Genomic DNA, 19,337 nt, shown 5'->3' with positions numbered 1-19,337 from the left:
AACGAAGGTGGGGAATGTGATGACCGATAGGTCATCTAGAGTTTTAAACCTTAATTCTGCATTTCAAAACCTCAAATATCTCACTTTAGCCTTTCTCAATTTGCGTGCGTGGTTCGTGTCTTTTTTTCGGAAGGCTTTTATTTTAAAAATTAATAAAATATGAAATTATGCCTTAAAACTCTATTTGAGTTGACTTCGGTCAACGTTTTGAGCAAACAGACCCGGATTCGTATATTGACGGTCCCGGTGGATCCATGTCATGATTTGGGACCTGAGCATTTGCCCGAAATCGAATATGGAGGTCCCTAGCCCGAGTTATCACTTTTGTTGAAAATTTAAAGTTGAAAGATATAATGAATTTAAAGGTTTGACCAATGTTTGACTTTCTTAATACCGGATCCGTATTTTGGTTCCAGAATTTTGTATAGGTCCATTACTATATTTATGACTTGTCTGCCAAATTTGGTGAGAAACGGAGTTGGTTTGACGTGATTCAGATGTCCGGTTGTTAAAACAGAAGATTTTAAGTTTTATTAAAAATTTCATTTGAATTGGTGTTCGATTCATAATTCTAGGTGTTATTTTACTGTTTTGATCGCGCGAGCGGGTTCGTATGAGGTTGTTGGACTTGTGTCCATATTTGGTTTGGAGCCCCGAGAGATCGTGTGAGTTTCGGATAGGCTACGGAAGGTTTGAACTTAGAAATTTCTGATTTCTTTAACTGTTGGTGTCATCTGATATTTCCTTCTTTGCGATGAGAGTAAAAGCACGAAGGGTGATGTCGTGCAGTTTTTATTCATTATGTTATCTGTTTCATTGGCCGAAGGTTTAGTTACTGTTTCATGTGCCATTTCATGTTGTAGTACCATACCGTGTACCCTTTTTTGCATGTCCCCTCCCAGTAGTACATGTTTAATCTTTATTTGTTGTTATGTTGTTCGTATATTTTTCGTCTGTATAGGTTTAATTACGTAGGTGTCCTGTCATAGCCTCGTCACTACCTCGTCGAGGTTAGGCTCGACACTTACGGAGTACATTAGACCGATTGTACTCATACTATATGATGCACTTCTTGTGCAGATTTTTGTACTGGTCTTAGCTGTACGTGAGGTGCATCAGCTCGGATTAGCATTTGGAGACTTGAGGTAGATCTGCTGGCGTCCGTAGACCTTGAAGTCCCCTTCCACTTTCCCTATTTACTCTTCTTTTCATTCGAGAAAGTTGTGCTTATTTCAAACCCTATTGTAGAGACTCTAGAAGCTTGTGTACTTGTGACTCCAGATCCGGGTTTTACTTAGATTTTATTGGTTATTATGTCACTCCGTACTTTGTTTTAGTTTCATTTCGGTTTAATTGGTTTTACTTATTGAATTGATTAAAATTGGCTTCAAGATTCTCTAATATTGACTTGCCTAGCAAGTGAAATGTTAAGCGTCATCACGGCTCCGAAGGTGGGAATTCCGGATCGTGACAATAGGACGTGGATAATGTTTGGATGGAGGTATAGATTGGTTGCTAGAATTAGTAGAGAATAAGATGGATCAAATGTTGGCACGCACGCTTTCTCTTGCAACCAATCGAACTCCTATCTGTTGCAGCTTTAATTGGTGCTATTGAGCTGGAGACCTAGAGCTCTCTCTATATTTCCCCAACATGTCAGACTCAGAGTATTGTTCAAATGGCAAAAAGAAGAAACTGAAGAGAGTACCAAGGGATCGAGTTGGTACAAATAACTGTAATTTCATCATGTTTCCGTTCCTTTGTTGTTTGAAATCACAGTTTCAGTGATACTGATATATGACATTTGCTTCAATGAACAATGAAAGTTGAATTAGTCAATCTTCTCTTACAGCTAAATTCTGAGATAGTCTGAGTTATGCGCCATGCATATCACAATTTGCAGTCATTCAGTGTTCTGTTGAGTATGGGCCCAAAGATTACGACGTTATCTACACTTTGTATGGTCAGTCAATTTTCTCTTGGAATTGTATTTGACGAACGCTGAATATCTCTTAATACTCCACATACTCATTTTTGGAATCGACTATGCATGCTCCTCTTCTTTGTATCTTTCTTCAAAGAAATTATAATCCACAGAAATGAAAATGACAAAGAAATGTTAGAACCGTAAAAATCAGGTGTCATACGGAAGCTAGCAAAACAAACCTTGAGCGACGATAAATCATACAACAAAGGAGAAATATACCAAAAGAAACACAAACATTTAACGTGGTTCGGTCAACTGACCTACATCCATCGCCGAGATGAGCAATCCACTATATAAAAAGAGAGTACAAAATATCGATAGAACAACCTCACGAAGAGGCAAACACAAGTGACACACTAACACTTGTCCCGTAAAGTTCTCCCCCTAAACACTACTCTCAAGCCCCTATGGCTACATTGTGGATGCTGCTGAATGAGAAGGAAGGACCCTCAATTTATAGAAGTCCAAACATTTTCCTACAAGAAAAAGAACTAGCCAAGTATAGGAGAATTATAATTTCCTTCTATGAAAAGAAAAACTCAATTAAGGTAATTATATTGCCCTTTCCTTCAACAAATAGGAAAATCAAATATGATAAAAAAATTATGACAAACACCTAACAAGAAAGACTATGCATAAGTAAGGGAGGACTTCAGATAAATGAAATTTCCTAACAACTTATTATAATTTCAATTTATCCTATAGTATTGCACATGCAGAGAGCGACACATACACATATATAAAAGAGAGCATTCAGAGCTAAAAAGTTTAAGATTGACCGATACTGATAATTTTCTTAAACCAAGTTGGAAGAAGAAGAAATATGACAGGAGTTGGTATTAATAAGTTATATTGTGTTTCACATCAGCTACAACAACATTCCTCCCATAGTGTCTCATTCCATTTATAGCATATCTTTTCCAGCTTGAACTATGTTAATACAAATCGCAAAAGGGGCTCCGGGGTAATAAGCTTCAGGTACGCACGGGTTCTAAAAAAGGGCCAGACCCATATTTAATCTAGGAATTTTATGCAGCCTTACCTTGTATATCTCCCCTGACCTCCTTGTCACCCAACGACAACTCTTACTGTTGCACCAAGGCTGTCGTTCCTTGTGGTATAAAATGTACAAAAAATATGAAAGTATCTTCTAATCCAATGCTGACATTTCTTGTGACAAGGTTTCAGAATCCTCTACTTTCTTAGAGTGTCCGAGTAGGCTAAGAGATGCCTCATCAGCAACAACCTGATCAAGTTCAGTAGCTGCTGATTGGTCCTCAAGAATATCGTTAGAATGACCTAATGGTTCATCTGTACTAATAAAATGGCACCAGTTTTTCTCCTTTGCATGAACTATGGCAGGATACAAGAATAATCCCAGAATAATGACCGAGCCACTTACTATATACGTCTTTAATGAAGCCAGATACATGACAAAAATAAGCAACAAAGCAGGTGGAAGGCAAATCGCCGTTGCTCCAAATGTTTGAAATGGGACCTTATAAGGTCTGCGAAGATCAGGCTTCACTATCCTTAATTTTATGAAGGCTGCAAACTCGAGAAGCATTCCTACTGAATAGAGGAAGTTAAGAAATTCCAATATTTCTTGAAAACTCATCCATGACAGAATGATCACGCCCGTTGCAGAGCATAAGATGCTGATAGTGGGTGTCCCATATTTTGATCTGCAAGATTTGAAGTATAGTGACTTGTCTTATGATAATACACTCAGAATGCCAAAAAGACCAATCTGTAAATTTGTCTTCTCCCTCTTTTGGATGATACTCAAATGTCCGGTTTAATTTATAAAAACCATAAATAACAAGTTAAGAGTTGTTTTCATCTTTTATCATACTGCATATTTCCTAACTGTTTGGAGAAGAATCAACAGAATAGCTAATAGCATAAAAACTGATCCAAGTAAAGTATAAAGGAACAACTGATATGCTGCCTTGATCTTTCTTTGTGACGAACCCCATACCCCTATAATAATGGTAGAGTTAGCGGTGGCCCCAAAGCGGAATTGACCGGTGGTGCTTGGTCGAAGCCCCAGTAGGTAGCCACTGATCAATGTACTTGAATTCCATCAACAGGGACACACTAAGATTCCCTACTTTTAATCATCTCAGTTAAATAAATATCCAAGAGCCTAAGATGAAGGTAGTTTTACTTTATATTTCCTCTTTTGGTGGAGCATTTGAAGCTCTAATATCAATAAGTCATGCAAGGAAAAGCTCAACCTTGTAGTAATTTACAAATGCTTACTATTAGAAACATCATAAAAGAATCAAGGGGGAAATTGCTCAAACCTTGACGCAAATATAGAAGGAAGCATTCCCATTTCGCTCATCCCAAGAAGTTGGAAGGCATCACTACTCATTTCAGCTTCAAACAGCCCCATATTAGACATTGCAGCTGCAGCCTGGATCCACCATTTCAGCCAAACGCCACCAATCAACATTCCAGCTTCTGCAAAATAACCATCACTCCACTCACTAGGGTCAGACTTTAAAGCTCCTGTTGCAGCCAGTAATGGAATAATATAAAAAGAAACCACCAAAACTACACCCGCGAGCAACGCGTTTCGAAACGTTCTACTAGGGTCTTCAACCTCTCCTGCTAAAGTACTGACCTTATCCCAGTAATTAAGATTCCAAAACATGGTATTAAAGTACCCTCTCCATTCAACCTTGTTGAAATCCACAACAATCCACTGTCGTGGTCTGATCCTAGGAATCGAGAGAATCGCCATTACAACAAACGGAAAAAGAGAAAAACTTGCAAGCAAAACAGCTGAAGAACCAACAATATGGAGGCCTCTATAATTCAAGTATGTCAAAGAGACAGTAATTCCTAACAGGGCTGGAATTCTCGCAACCAAGTGATTAAAAACGGGCAACGAATGCTTCAAGTAATCAAGGAACAATACAGGGTAAAGAGCATTATCCATGACACCACTAAACCATTTCCAAAAGCCTTCTTGAAATCCCCAGAAAGGGCCAAAAGCTGAAGATATCCAAATGACATAGCCACCATTTTCAGGGAAACTTGTGGCTAACTCAGCTGTGATTAGTGCTTCAGGTATGCTCCAAATTAAAGCGAAAATCACGAAACCAAGCAAAGCTAACAAAGGGCCTCCCCCTGCTTTAACTGAATCTTCTACACCAAAAGGGCCCCCTGATACTTCATAGAAAATCAAAGCAATAAGAGGTAATAAAGTTAGTTTTGGATTTTTCTTGTTAGTTGAAGTACTGTTCTTGACATCATTCACCATTCCCTCAGAATGATTAACATAAGATGGGAAGGAGAAAACAAGGGAGAGAAAAAGTCAACCCCAAGATTGCAGATCCTAATTCTATGGAAAGTATTAGGGTGCTACATAGCATATGTAAAGAGTTAATTCCTTAAGTATTATTATGGTCATCCAAGTATTTGTGAATTACCTACTAAAGTTACTTTTATTTATTTTAGGACAATAAAATCACTCATATTTGATTTTGTGAGAGACGTCACTTTTCCGGTGGCGGCTAAAACGCTTTGTAGGATAACTCTCTATTGAGTTATTTTGTTGTTCTAAAATAAATAAAAGTAACCTTAGTAGATAATTTTCAATACTCATAAAATGAATTATGCAGTAAAGAATGCAGATTTCGTTGATATTATGTATTTATGTTAGGAATAAGAGAGCTTTAGTTAAAGTTCAAGATCGTAAGTTTGCTGTTAATAAATATTTTCCTATATCATACTGGTACATGTTTTACTTCATTTCTTTGAGGTTTGTCCTAAATTCTAACAAGACTAAGCAATGTTGTTTATAGGAATATTTACATGTTATAATTACTTGCATATTTTGTCTAATGGCAGGTGAAGATGTACATTTTATTTTGGTGTCTTCTGTTTGTTACATTTCATGGACAATCCGTTAGGACTCGGGATAATTTTTAAAAGTTTGTAAATGATAGAGGTAAACCAAGTTGGATAGTATAATAATAAGAATAAATTTGACCGAATATTATACTAGAAGTTAAATATAAATAATATCTGAGAGTAAAGGATTAAATTTGGCCCTTTTCCCTTTATAACACATCCTCTCTATTTTTTTTCTTCTTGAATTCACTGCCAGGAAGAAGTGGACAGAGTTGACAAATTGAGAATTGTGTCATGCATGCACGTGCTTTGCAGAAAGGAACGGGTCTTTGTCTTTGTTTGGTGAGCCACAAGTTGCTTCTGGTCTTGACTTGCTTGCAGACACAACAGACTATGATATTTAAAGCCAAATTTCTACTTTGACTTTTAAATTGCAAATTTAGACTCCACAATGTATCTCCTTTCCCTTGTCTTTCTACAGACAGCGACAGGAAAATGAACGAATGATATTCCAATATCTCCGTTGTTTTAGAATTTTTATTTTTATTTTTATATTTTTCAATCATTAATGCCATTGAAGTTTTGGAAAAGTTGTACATCTCCTTGGGAGAAGTGCACAATTTCTCGTTTGTCAACAATTTCATTATTTTTGTTGTTAATAAAGTTATTAGTAATAGCTCTAACATGTAAGATTTTGCACCTTTGATCATTTTGTAATTTCTTTCCCTGCATCATCCATGTTGACAGATATGAGTAAACGCTCTTACATTTTATAAAATACATCGGCTTAGAATTTGGAATCCTTTGTCTTCAGACGTATCTTACATTGTTCCCATTCTTAATCCAACTTGTGCTTCCCTCTTTTTACTGGATATCTTCTTTTTTTTTTTGGGCACTTTTGGCTGTTTGAGACAGCCTACAGTTTCCTTGTGATCAATGCGTCATGGGGTAAAACACATTGAATCACACTCTTCCAAGATGAAAGCCTCCATTTGGCAGAAGAATGTATATAACCGCTGGCTAGCTACTCGTGTTATTGTATGAACTTTGAAAGCCCTCGGACAATTTATCCAGCTATACTTTCTAAAACTAGCTTTTCCAATAGCCTTCTTCTACTACCTGTCATGTCAATAATAATTTGGTTCGGATGCTAACCTTAGGTTAGGGGAATTTGTCCTTAGTTTTACGCTCACAGCAGCTTTTGCTGTAATAGATTTTAAAACGTGATACCATTTATTGATTTAACTGATAATAATTCAATGAAGCAAAAAGGTATTCAGATGCTCCTGAATCTCATCGGCATGCATACAACGGGTGGTTCCTACTTCCTCGCAATTCCAGAAACTGCATTACTGACCTGGCAGGCTATGAAGATCAAGAAAGTACACAGACAGATACGATGAACTAATTCCTGATGCATTTTTCTGGTCTTGGTGTTTAAAAAGGAATCAAAGATGTTTTGAAGGGAAAGCAACACCCATCACTTTTGTAAAGTTCAGATGTATCAACTGAAACTTTTGCTTACTGACACTAACTTCTTGGTGCTCCGTCTATTCAGCAAACTATTTCGCTTACATATCAAAACGTCCATATCTAAGATAAAGATGCCATGATCCCAAAATTAATTCTCTCTTAACCCATTTTCCGATAAGAGAAATCAGTAAGAAAATCTTTGAACAACCTAACATCACAAGCATTAAAGAGGAGGGAATGATTAGTTCCCAGAAGTAGAACCCTCTGCTCTGTTATCTGTAATTTCTATACAATCCGCTGCTCGTAAAGGTGGAGGTTCATTAAACTTTAGTACGTAGGCAGTGAAATGAACAGACTGCAACGGCATTATTGCTTGAGCATCTAAATATGCATTGCAGGAGAAACACCATACTGATAGATCACTGCTCCAGAAAAGGAAAAGGAAATTCCAGTAAAAACATACCTCTATAGCTCAAACATGTGCTTATTCAATGAATCGACAAAAAGTAGTGTTGTGTTGTCAGAGAAGTTACCTAAAGCTGAGTGCAATAGAGTGATTATTCTGCTTGTAATGATCGAGCATGTGCTTATTAACAAATCGACTGCAAAGAACCTCCTTGCAGCACAAACATAGCCAGTTCTCTGCTGGGTGTTGACACCTTACAAAAAAAAAAAAAAAATCACACTATGTCACCAAATTCCTTTGCTTCTAAAAACAATATCCATTTAGCTAACTCAAGCCAGCATAGAAGGTTTAATAGTAAAGTCAGCCGTAGAAAATAAAAACTAGTCTTTTCCGAGATTGGAATAACTATACGTGATTATCATACAGATAGATGGAAGTCTATAAATACATGCAACTACACCTCTATGAACTATCAGAAAAGCCAAGCAATTGTATGGGCTATTAATTCCAATATATAGAGTTAAAAACAACAGAATTGAGAGTGACTAGCCACTACTTTCCTTAATAAGCCAGTGAATATGAAATAATACACAAAATGGAAAAATTACCTTTTAAGGATATTAATCTAACAACTTTAGAGGAGCAAAAATGTTATTTTTTCTAAAACAAGATAAAGTCACATATCCTTCATCAACCTTGAAACAAGTCCAAACTTCTTCTCTGTCCACGTCTTTGGGCCTCTCAAATAGAGAAATGGTCTAAGATTCTAGGAGAAAAGGAAGACTGTTGCAGCACCTATTATCTATGTTGTTCGGACTCTTCAAAAATGATGACAGGTGCGTGTCAGATCCTCCAAAAGTAGTACAATTTTAAAGGATCCGACATTGGTGCGGCAATGTTTTTGGAGAGTCTGAGCAACATAGCCTATTATGGGGTACTTGAAACGGTGAAATGTAGCAACATTTTTAGACATGACATTTCAATTCGTGATACTTTAATCTGGATATGAATTTTGAGTAGCTAAACATTGAAAAACTAATAGCCTTAAAATTGTTTATTACTATTACTTACAGCATAGAGCAATTAGAACATACATTAACCTCATTAAAAACTCAAAATAGAATTAAAAAGAGACAAATGATCGGAAGAAACATAATGAAATTATGGTATGACATGTACTGGATTCTATAAGTTCAAAAGAGATTAGGGCTGTAGGAAGATGAACCTGTTGCAAGGAGTGTCTGGAGTTGGAATGTGAATGAGATCGGAGGATAAAGAAGTCAGGTGATCACAGTGACTTAGGGGATCAACCCAACCAGATTCAGACCCATACAGCATCAGTATCTCATCTTCTTCATCAACGGTAAGTGAAGTCGACGAAGAAGCTTCATTAGCCATGGATCAACTGTGGACAAATAATGCTGTGTTAGCCACATTTCTGAAAGGAACCACACAAAGTTGAAATATCCTTTCGCATCAGATATGCTATATGAAAGAGGATTTTGAAAATCAAGGATGTGAAACGATTGGCATGTAAAATCTTGTCGGAGTAGAATGATTATTAGTTGGCAAAGATTAAGATACCAATCAATTGAATGAAACAGTTTGAACATACAGTTTTTGAATCTATTTTTCTTCCTTTTTTTATATACAACCAAATGGAAGAATATCCTATTTAATAGTTGAACGACATAAGCGAATAAAGATTTAGTAATTAAAAAGAAGAGAAAACAAAAGAGTAGAAAAACATTGAGACAACAGCACCACGACATGACAAAGTTAAGTTAAGCCCTCCAAAGCAACTACACTTACAAGCCCAAACGTAATACCAAAAGATATACCAACAACAACAACAGCAACCCAGTAAAATTCCACTAGTGGGGTCTGGGGAGGGTAGTGTGTACGCAGAACTTACCCCTACCCCGAAGGAGTAGAGAGGCTGTTTCCGAAAGACCCTCGGCTCAAGAAAACAAAAAGACAAAAGGAGACAAAAATTGAATGCACAGTGCGAAAATATATACCAATAAGAACTTATGAATGCACAGTGCTAAAATATAAAAGAGTAAATGCAACAAAAATTGAACACAGATAAACAAACATAAGTTCAGAAGGAGTTCGATCCCATGACCCCCCGAATACACAAAAGGTTACAAAGTGTTTAATTTGGTGCTATCAAATTAAGAAAGATGCAAACTCAGAGCAGCCTTTCAAACAGATTCACTGAGCTGAACCATCTAAATTTTTCAATAGAATGTCACTCATGTCCTCAGAATCAAGTAAATATCCTTTTAATCATCTATTCATAAATGATAATAGAGTAATACTTATGTGATAGGACAATTCATTCACTAATTCATTCCTCTTGATAGCACATTTACGCGGATTCCCCTTTTACAATCAATCATCAGTAGCTTAATCCCAAACCAACTGGGATCAGCCGTATGAGTTATTTTATAACAATTCTGCACTATTTCTATTTGGGCCTATTCATTCCAATACCAAAATAATTTGCCTCAAATCAGGAGTGTTCTAAAAGAAAAGGTTTTTTTTTTTTTTTACTAACTTTAAGTTTAACAATACCCAAATAAATAAAAATTCAGTAGAGCTTGACGTGCAAAAATCAATTGAAAAGGGTTAAGGATATTGATTCACAAGAGATGGGAAGATGGACAGATACCTGAGACGAACTATTTCGCTGTGGTGTCAAGGGAGTAGCGATGAAGTTGAAACTAGCCAAAATCACCTTGCGTTTTGGGCCCAGATACTGTGTATACCGCTCTAAAAAATAATCAAAAAATATATTTTTGTATATTATTATATAATATATATATTTTATATATAGATGCACACTTTTTGTATATTTGACTAGCTCACACAAAAAACTATTTATATTTGATAGCCGAAAAAGTGTATAAAATTTGTATAATTTTTATATATAACATACAGAATAAATATATATACAAAAAATACACTTTTTCGGCTATTATTTTGAGAGCGGCTATAAAATGTCATTTTTGCAAAATAGGTTCTTTTAAAGATTTTATTACATGTATGCCTCCACCTTTCCTATGTCCAAACTTCATCTCAGGCCCTGCCTCTTTTTTTCTTTCTTTTCCTTATTTTTTTTTAATGTTTTCTCACTTTTTTTTTTAATTTTTCACTTTTCCCCAATTTTGCTGTTATTTTTGCACTTTATTTTTCTTTCTAATACAATATTGCACTATTTTTCAGTTTCTTTTTAAATTACCTTTTCTTTTTTTTTTGTTTTTGCTAGCACTGACCTCTCATTCTTTTTCACTTTATTTTTTTCGTCTTAATTTTTTTTATAATTTTTTGATTTAGTCTTTTATTTTTTTTAGCTTTATTGTTTTAGTAAAATCTCTTCGTCTAGAATACTTGTTACTTTTTTCACTTTATTTTATTTTTCCTGTTTTATTTTTATTTTTTCTTTGTATTAAAATTCTACACTCTTTTTATTTTTCTTTCACTTTTTTTAATTATCTTTTCTATTATTTTTTATTTGTTCTTACTAACAATCTCTCACTCTGTCACTTCTTTCTCTTTTTATTATTATTTTATCGCCTTAATTTTTTATGTTATTTTTCAATAAAATTCCTCTGCTAAAATTTTTATCGTTTTCTTCCACTTTATTTTTCTTCTTTTCTTTCTAGATATATAATCGAGTCCTAAAATAGTATTGAGATACTTTTCATAATTATTAATCATTATAATTATCGAGAGTTATCGTATCATTCTTTTTTATTTTATTTTATTTGAATTTTATATTATATTTATAGATGACTTTTTTCCATTTTATAAAACAAATTAGGTTTTTTATAGTAAAGAATTTATCACTCTTCACCTTTCTTTGTTATTTATAATTAAATCAGAGGATCCTACAATTTGGTATAGAACACTAATCATGCTATACCAATGTATAATATACAAAGAATATAAGAATACTATAATTTAATTGTAATTATGGTATACCAATGTGTAGTATATCAATAATATTAGGTATACCATTTAACATATTCAAACAAAGTGTATCATGATTCAACACTATATTGTATAGTATAATATACCAAAAATATTGGGTATAACATTTAATACTCAAACAAAGTATACCATGATTCAACATTAATTGTGATATACTAATAGTATACTGAGAATATTGGGTATACTATTTAATACGCTCAAAGTATATCATAATTCAACTCTAGTCATGATATACAAACGTAGAGAGGTGGTTGGTAGGTGTACTATTTAACATACTCAAAGTATATCATAATTCAACATTACTCATGGTATACCAATGTAGAGAGGTGGTTGGGTAGTGGAAGAATGAATTAGGGTTAGGGGTGTTTGATGTGTTAAAAACGGGAGATTAGATCTGAGCCATTGGATCACTTGATCAACGGCTCCGATTTTTAGAAGATAAGAATTGATAAAAAATGATTATTAGAGAAAAAACGAAATCTGTTGGATCCGTGTGATCGAACGGTTGAGATAAGGTCTGACAAAAGATTTATATTAAAGGAAAAATAGGAATTAATACAGATCGTTGATGATTTAGATCAATGGTCTAGATCTGTTGTGTTTGTATTATGAGTGGGAAAGATAGACGATGTGGCACGATGCCATTGATTGAAATGTAATAGGATGGATTGGCAATATGGGATGGAAGAGGTGGGTCGGGACCAGGTCAAGGGTTCGGGCTCGTGTGTTTTGGGTCAAATGGACTTAAACACATAGCTACATTGGATTTAAATGGTTAATTGCAATTATTGCCTTTTGAGTTTTTAATTCCTTTTGAAATCAACTTAATCATGCTTAATTAATCGTGATTAAATATAATAAAATATTATCATCAAATATATTGTTATTGTTATAATTAATTATTTATTTATTAAAACATTTAATTTTATGAAACTAATTTTGATTAATTTAAAGTAATAAAGGTAGTATAGTTATAAATTAAAGATTAATTCAATGAATTAATTGTAAAACTTGTTTACTAAAATACAAAGATTATTTTAATTGTCACGATCCAATTTCTCCTATAAGCAGTGATGGCACCCAACGCTACCGCTAGGCAAGCCAACAGTGAACTAACCACATGATTGTTTATTTAATATTTTTAAAATGCTTAAATCCTGCATTAAATTGAGGTTATGCCTTCTGCGATTTTCGCATCTGCGGAGGTTTGGCCGCTTCTGCAGCTCCGCATCTGCGAAAAAGGCCCCGTCGATGCGGTCCTCTCCTCAGCTGGCCCCATCGCTTCTGCGACCAGTGGCTCTCTTCTGCGAGATCGCTTATGCGGCACGTGCGCCGCAAGTCAACCCAAACTCTTTTAAATCCCGAACCAACCATTCCCGCAAGTTATAAATCAGTTAAAGCAAGTACGAGAAGTCTTATTCAGGGAAATGGGGTTCTAGAAAGCAAAACGACCGGTCGGGTCGTTACAGTTTGGTATTGAGTAAAAAAAACCCGAACCAAACCGACATATAAATATATAATTTTTATATATACTTTTAATATTTTTATATAGAATTTTCTTTTAAAAATGTCTAGAAATATTTGGGATTATCTTGCGGGATATAATATTTAATAGTATTTAAGTAACAAAAACACGAAAACCTTGAAAAATCCGACAAAATCGAACTAATCCAAACTGATATAGTTGATTTGATTTGGTTTTGTTAAAAACCGAAACAACCCAATTTATGTACACCCCTAGGACAAACTTAATGACCATGCTTTGAAGAGTCGTCTCATTGTCGCATGGACAGCTAATTTTGGACCAGAGAATATATATACACGTCAAAGTTCTGTTTTTCTTTTGGCCCATAGAGACATTTCTTCCACTAGACCTTGTGTAATTATATGCTTCATTTTGGTAAAAATAGCACGGGCTAGTCAGTTTTTGGACTGGTCATTCAAAAATAGTCAGCGTTTACAAAGTAATTGAAAAATAACCACTATTTTGCTGCAATACGGAAAGTTCCAACAAAATATACTAGAGATCGGTGCACCTGTGTATGAACTTCAAGCATATTATGCTGGAACTCCAACGGTGCTCCAATCTCCAGTATATTATGCTAGACCGGTATATTATACTGGAACTCCAGTATATTATACTAGAGTATTTTTTCGGATTTTGAACAGTATTTTCGTTCAGATTTATCTTTACATGAAAAGTGGCTATTTTTGAATTTCTCCCTTCATTTTGCAAGAGATTTCAGAGTAATTAAGAAAAGTAGTTTTTGACATGCTGAGGTCATTTAATGAAACCCCCAAAAGAATCCAAGACTAGTGACTACATGCATTTTCTAGTTAGGACTAAGAAACTGAATGTCTTCCTTTTCTTGAAGGTGTGTACTTTGCTTCTTCTAAGCTGGCAGAACCAAGACTCTCCGATGAATCTGACCCACTATTTTCCCCTTGCCCGCCTTTACTTGACCAGATTCTGGAAAAGATTCTCTTCGATGAAAGCAAGCCTTTCATTCTACTAGTGGCAGCACGTTTGGTATCTCCATTAACTTTGTCAATTAGTCCTCCATTTTGCAACTTTAAGGCTGCCAGCTCTTCTTTCAATGCCCTCAGTTCTTCAGCAGAGGCTGTAACCTCCGAGTCTTCTGTATTTGTTGTCGCTGATCTTGAGCTCTCATATGAAACACCAGCAGTAAGGTCCCTAATAGCTTTGGGCAGATCCGGGGTGCTGCAACCCGATGATGCATTGGCCCTGACTTGCTCAAAAAAGAGAACTTGTACGACAACACGTGACGGAAGTCTCTCATTTTGCACGGCATGTGTACATGCATTAACAGAGAGCTTCTTGCAGTCCATCAGCCCGCAAATTCTCTTTCTGTCACTCTTGCTGATCCCAGGGTGCTCCTACAACATCACAAGAACACCCATAAGTATATTCATTAGTTGAGAGTAGGAATTTTTTATACTACACATTTCCTTTTACAGCAGTAGTTGTGGCAAGTGTTCTTCACTAGAGATGACTTAAAAGTTAAAACACTGAATACCCAACAAAGCACCAACATTGCAGATAGAAATGTAGCCCCCATGTCTGAGAAATACTACATTTTCATATAATTTATTCAAAACTAGACCGAGTTTTTGATTCCTAGTTCCAGATAAAACTGAAAAGAAGTCAAGAAGATTAGTTTTAACAAAGGGCTTTCCTAGTAGCTAAAATCGACCTTAGATTTTCCAGGAAAAGTTCACTGGTAAGCATAAATCAAGTTTCTGCTACCACTGTATATGAGATGGGAAATGCTAGACTATTGCACAACAAATCACACCCTGGAAATATTACTTCAGTGGTGTTAGTGTTATCAAATGCAAAGTCTTTCTTTAACTAAAGAAAACAAAGAAATAAGTTTAACAACGTGATCGTTACAGGTTTCTTTTTCTTTTTTTTTTGGGTCCAAACGATCTTAAGATATGTTTACCAGACACCATCTATTATCACTAGCACTTGCCTAAGTATGAGATGCAGAAATTATGCCTACCTGTGGTTCACAAAACATGTAAGGGTAGAAGGGGAAGAATGCACTCTTTTTGTAATTGAACAAGTTTGATAGAGATGTTTCAACAGATTCTCACCTTGAGGTACATATCAATTGCGCGATAAAGGCTGTCATGACGAGGGCGAGGGAAATTTGTGACCATCTCTGCCAGACCAACAAATGTTGACAAAGGGAGATTAGGATCCTTGGCAATTTCTGTAAGGTATCCATCTACTAGCTTCGCCACCATGAGCTTTGAAGCTTCTGAGTCAAGCCCTGGCTTTCTGACCTCTGGAATTTCATCATTACCATCTTCCAACTCAGTTTTAGAATCTTCATCACGCAACACAAAACCTTCTAGTATTTTGTGGACGACATGGACATCATACATTGTCGCTTCCCCATCTATAGCTCGAATCAAAAGATCATCGACAGAAGCCTCCTCCAGTTGCTGCCCTATTCTTTTTACTAGTTCTGCCTTTACCATTTCTCCAGAATCCACTGAAACGGATGCTTTTAGCAATCTCAACAAGAAACTACAAGAGACGCTACCTTTTTCAGCAGGTAATAACCTTACAATTGTATCCAATATAGAGCGTGATCTGGAGACATCACCCTTGCTAAAGCCTGGCAACCTTCTCGAAGCATAAGCTTGAATAGCTTCTCCAATCACTTCCGGGGAAACAATCCCTTTATTCTTTATGTTGACAATAACCCGTTTATAAAGATCTATTTCAAGCTCACTTAAGTCATCAACCCACCAATCATTTGGCACCACACGGCTTCTAATTCCATTCGAATTTCCATTTTCATCTGGTATCTTTGTCCGGTTATAGGTGTAAGACCAATCAACCTTGCGAACATCAATACATGTCTTGGATGCTATAGCATCAATACAGTAGCTGATCAACTTCACTTCCTCACACATATGTAACCGAGATGACTTAGTGGTCTGAAGAAGTATTATTGAATCTTTCCAGCTTCGGAAGATGCTCGAGTGAAGGAAAACATCAACCTTGTAAATAAGGTTTCCTTTCTCAACAGTCTCATGCATTTCAAGATACTCTGCAGCACACCTTGCTGCTATGACATTATAAGCATTCAGTGTAACGGTCATACTGTAACAAAACTTGGCACATATTTCAAAGGCACTAGGCCCTCCAGGAATGTCATGGATATAAACTTCATCACCATTTCCTTCACTAGTGCTCGCTACCAGCTTTTGCAAACAAGCACTCTTGGACATAAGAGGAAACTGCAGTTTTCACCAATTAGGAGTTATCAGAAAATGAACATGGGCAATCCAACAAGCAGTTTATAAATAGGTATTTTGAGAAGCTTACTTGCTTGATAGTTTTTACCATCGTTAAATTTATTAACACCTACATTGCAATGACTATAAAAATGCAGTGGAGATGCTTTAACAGTTCTATAAATACCACAAAGTTGAGCTGAACTGACTTCAAAAATAGATGGGGCAATGTCTTTGAGCCATTAGCAACACCAGTTCTATAAATACCACAAACTTAATGAAAGAATTATCCATGCTAGGAAGCAACTAGCACTAATGCAGATATTAGCAGTCTGAAGCATGCCTAGGAACAGATCTAGCACTCTGTACTTCTTAACCTGCTTTAATTAGGAGGAGAATCAATTTAACTTCCTTCAGGCAGGGGTTCTAGTGCCATTTCATGTAGTACTACCACCCCATTCGCTAATTAAACAAATACAAAAGTGTTCTCAGTTATTTCATTTCTCAAGAACCAGCAGGCAGATCATCTAATAAAATCTTGAGCAGAGGAAGATCACATATATTAATTGTCAGATAGGTTTACCTTATGCAGATAAAACTTCACATCTCCTATATTAACAACGATGTCAGAAGCCAACTCTGAAGCAACATATCTGCATCAAAGGAAATTTTAATGTTGAAAACTCGTTTAAACACTATGAGTTATGAATGCAGATAGATAGCTAGAGTTCACAGATAAGATTAAAACATACTGAGAATATATATAAAAACTGCGTTAAATGCTGGTACTCTTGGTTCCTGCAAGCTGAATTTCAGTAATTTAAAGAGAATGGAATCTATTTCATTCGAAGTAGCTGACAGGCTTTGTTCTCCACACTGTCCTTCGAAATGAAATGGCATCATTCTTCTCTTCAAAAAAAAAAAAAACTTTGTAGCATATTTTCTTTTTTTCAGTGTTCGAAATAGGTGCCATCTGACCTTTATGTTAGAACCAACAGACATTCAACAGAAAGTACCTATTTGACCTTATTAATCATCCTTTTGACAAAGGTTCAAGATTAATCAGAGGACCAAGACGTTATATGACTGTTGACGTCGTTATTTTCAATTTCCAATAGCAGATGAATTAAGAAGACAACAGCCTCGTAAGATTTAATAATATAATCTTTCCCAATAATCAAAACCTTTTAAATTCCCCCTAATACCTCATAACCTCCCCGGTAATCATACTACTCCCGTCCCCACTATACGATAGTAATGCTTATACTGATATACAAAACTTGCTCTATTGATTTTTGGGGCAGCTATACATAAGAAAACGACAGTACAGTGACTAATATAAAGAAACTCCGTAGGCACTATATAGTAAGCACTGAAATTTCAATCAGTTGATGAGCATTTGAAGCACCTGATCCACTATCCTTAGAGCAATAGAAAAGATAAAGATAAGCCTGAAGATTATACTATGCTTCAAATCTCTAAGTTATTAAATGACCAAGCTCTAAAAAGGTATGTCATATGTATAAAAAAACAAAAAACAAAAAGACAGTTATGCAATTGGAGGTGGAGAAGTGAACAAAAGTACATAAATGTCCCCTCATTTGGTTTTCTGGTTTTGTTAGGGCGTACAACATTAGAGTTCAATCTGTATAAATCCTTTCCTCAGAAAGACATACAAAGCCTTCAATGCCAAAAGGGGATAACATTAGACAAATAAGCCAAAACAATTGCAGTGAATCTCAAGTCTGACCTGATATTTTTCCCATCTGATTGAAAGGTATCAGGTTTGGATCCAAGTTTCATGAACTTCATTTTCCTAGCAACTCAACTGATTACTGTACTACCTTTGTGTTCATAACCCAATGAATCGAGAATTTGCAAGAGTTATTTGAGAGAGAGAAGAAGAAGAAATGGTGAAGTGAAGTTGTTGTTAACTTTAAAAGAAATGGGAAGAGAGGTGCATTGTTTCCTTGGTTGGCGGCAAAGGCCACAGACCCCGGGGGGCACCCAGTAGACATTACCAACAGAGTTTCCACACTTAATTATTCTCAAAAACCAGACATACACATGCATCAACTCTCACTCCACCCCGCCCCCCACTCTTTTACTATACTACTTTTTTCAACTCTCTCTCATTTGCAATTTTCCTTATACTCACTAGGCGTTTGGACATAAAAATTAAGGAAAAGTACCCGATATACCTATGTACTATTAAAAATTATCCATATATGTTCTCCGTTATACTATGGATTTAAATTTATCCCTCCTGTTATCAAAGTAATTAACCTCTTTCATCACTTTGGTTAAGGTCGGAATAAGCCCACAACCTCACCCAAATGTTAGACCATGTAGGATTTGGATTGTCATGATGGAGCACCGTTAGAAATAAGGGTATTTTTGATTACTTTGCTAACATAAGGGGTAAATTAGACCGATAGTATAACGAAGGACATATTTGGATAATTTTAATAGTACAAGGGTATATGTGACCCTTTTCGCTAAAAATTACTTATATAATTTTTGAAAAAAGTAATTTTTAGAATTAAGTTGAAAATTTAAAATTATGTTTGAATATGCATTTTATTTGAAAAAAATATTGCAGTAGTACAAGGGGAAATGAATTTATACTTGAAAAGGTGATAAAAGAAGTTTCAAACAGTCCAATTTATAACCGAACAATATTTTGAAGATAAGTATAGAAGAATAGGAAAAAAATGAACAAACGAGTCTTAATTCTGCTCTTTTCCAATATAAGCTATAGTAAAAGTTCAATGGATCTTTAAAGAGCTCCAGACTTTTTTGCACCGGATAAAGAAAGCAAATCTAAAT

The 19,337-nt window shown here is 35.5% G+C and overlaps 3 protein-coding genes across 4 annotated transcripts; all 3 read right to left on the bottom strand.

The window, feature by feature from the left end:
- Positions 1-1,734: 1,734 nt before the first annotated feature.
- On the bottom strand, positions 1,735-5,384 carry LOC104225958 (probable polyamine transporter At3g19553). 2 transcript variants are annotated; one of them, XM_070162833.1, is made up of 3 exons: positions 4,297-5,384; positions 3,030-3,672; positions 1,735-2,069 (listed from the first exon to the last, which is right to left on the bottom strand). In XM_070162833.1, the coding sequence occupies exons 1-2, from the start codon at positions 5,259-5,261 to the stop codon at positions 3,138-3,140; spliced, it is 1,500 nt and encodes a 499-aa protein (XP_070018934.1). In that variant the 5' UTR covers positions 5,262-5,384; the 3' UTR covers positions 1,735-2,069; positions 3,030-3,137. The 2 variants fall into 2 exon arrangements, with proteins under 2 accessions (XP_070018934.1, XP_070018933.1); XM_070162832.1 differs by having other exon boundaries at positions 1,735-2,073; positions 4,297-5,383.
- Positions 5,385-7,290: 1,906 nt separating this feature from the next.
- LOC104225957 (uncharacterized) lies at positions 7,291-10,513 on the bottom strand. The gene is made up of 4 exons (XM_009777834.2): positions 10,411-10,513; positions 8,959-9,138; positions 7,861-7,986; positions 7,291-7,749 (listed from the first exon to the last, which is right to left on the bottom strand). The coding sequence occupies exons 2-4, from the start codon at positions 9,129-9,131 to the stop codon at positions 7,569-7,571; spliced, it is 480 nt and encodes a 159-aa protein (XP_009776136.1). The 5' UTR covers positions 9,132-9,138; positions 10,411-10,513; the 3' UTR covers positions 7,291-7,568.
- Positions 10,514-13,938: 3,425 nt separating this feature from the next.
- LOC104225956 (phototropic-responsive NPH3 family protein NPY2-like) lies at positions 13,939-18,577 on the bottom strand. The gene is made up of 4 exons (XM_009777833.2): positions 18,259-18,577; positions 17,092-17,161; positions 15,354-16,511; positions 13,939-14,630 (listed from the first exon to the last, which is right to left on the bottom strand). Exons 1-4 carry the CDS (start codon positions 18,318-18,320, stop codon positions 14,076-14,078), a joined length of 1,845 nt encoding a protein of 614 aa, XP_009776135.1. The 5' UTR covers positions 18,321-18,577; the 3' UTR covers positions 13,939-14,075.
- Between the last annotated feature and the right edge of the window lie 760 nt (positions 18,578-19,337).

Source organism: Nicotiana sylvestris, chromosome 11, assembly GCF_000393655.2.
Source record: "Nicotiana sylvestris chromosome 11, ASM39365v2, whole genome shotgun sequence".
NCBI classification, from domain to species: domain Eukaryota; kingdom Viridiplantae; phylum Streptophyta; class Magnoliopsida; order Solanales; family Solanaceae; genus Nicotiana; species Nicotiana sylvestris.
This window is presented reverse-complemented; position numbering and strand designations above follow the sequence as displayed.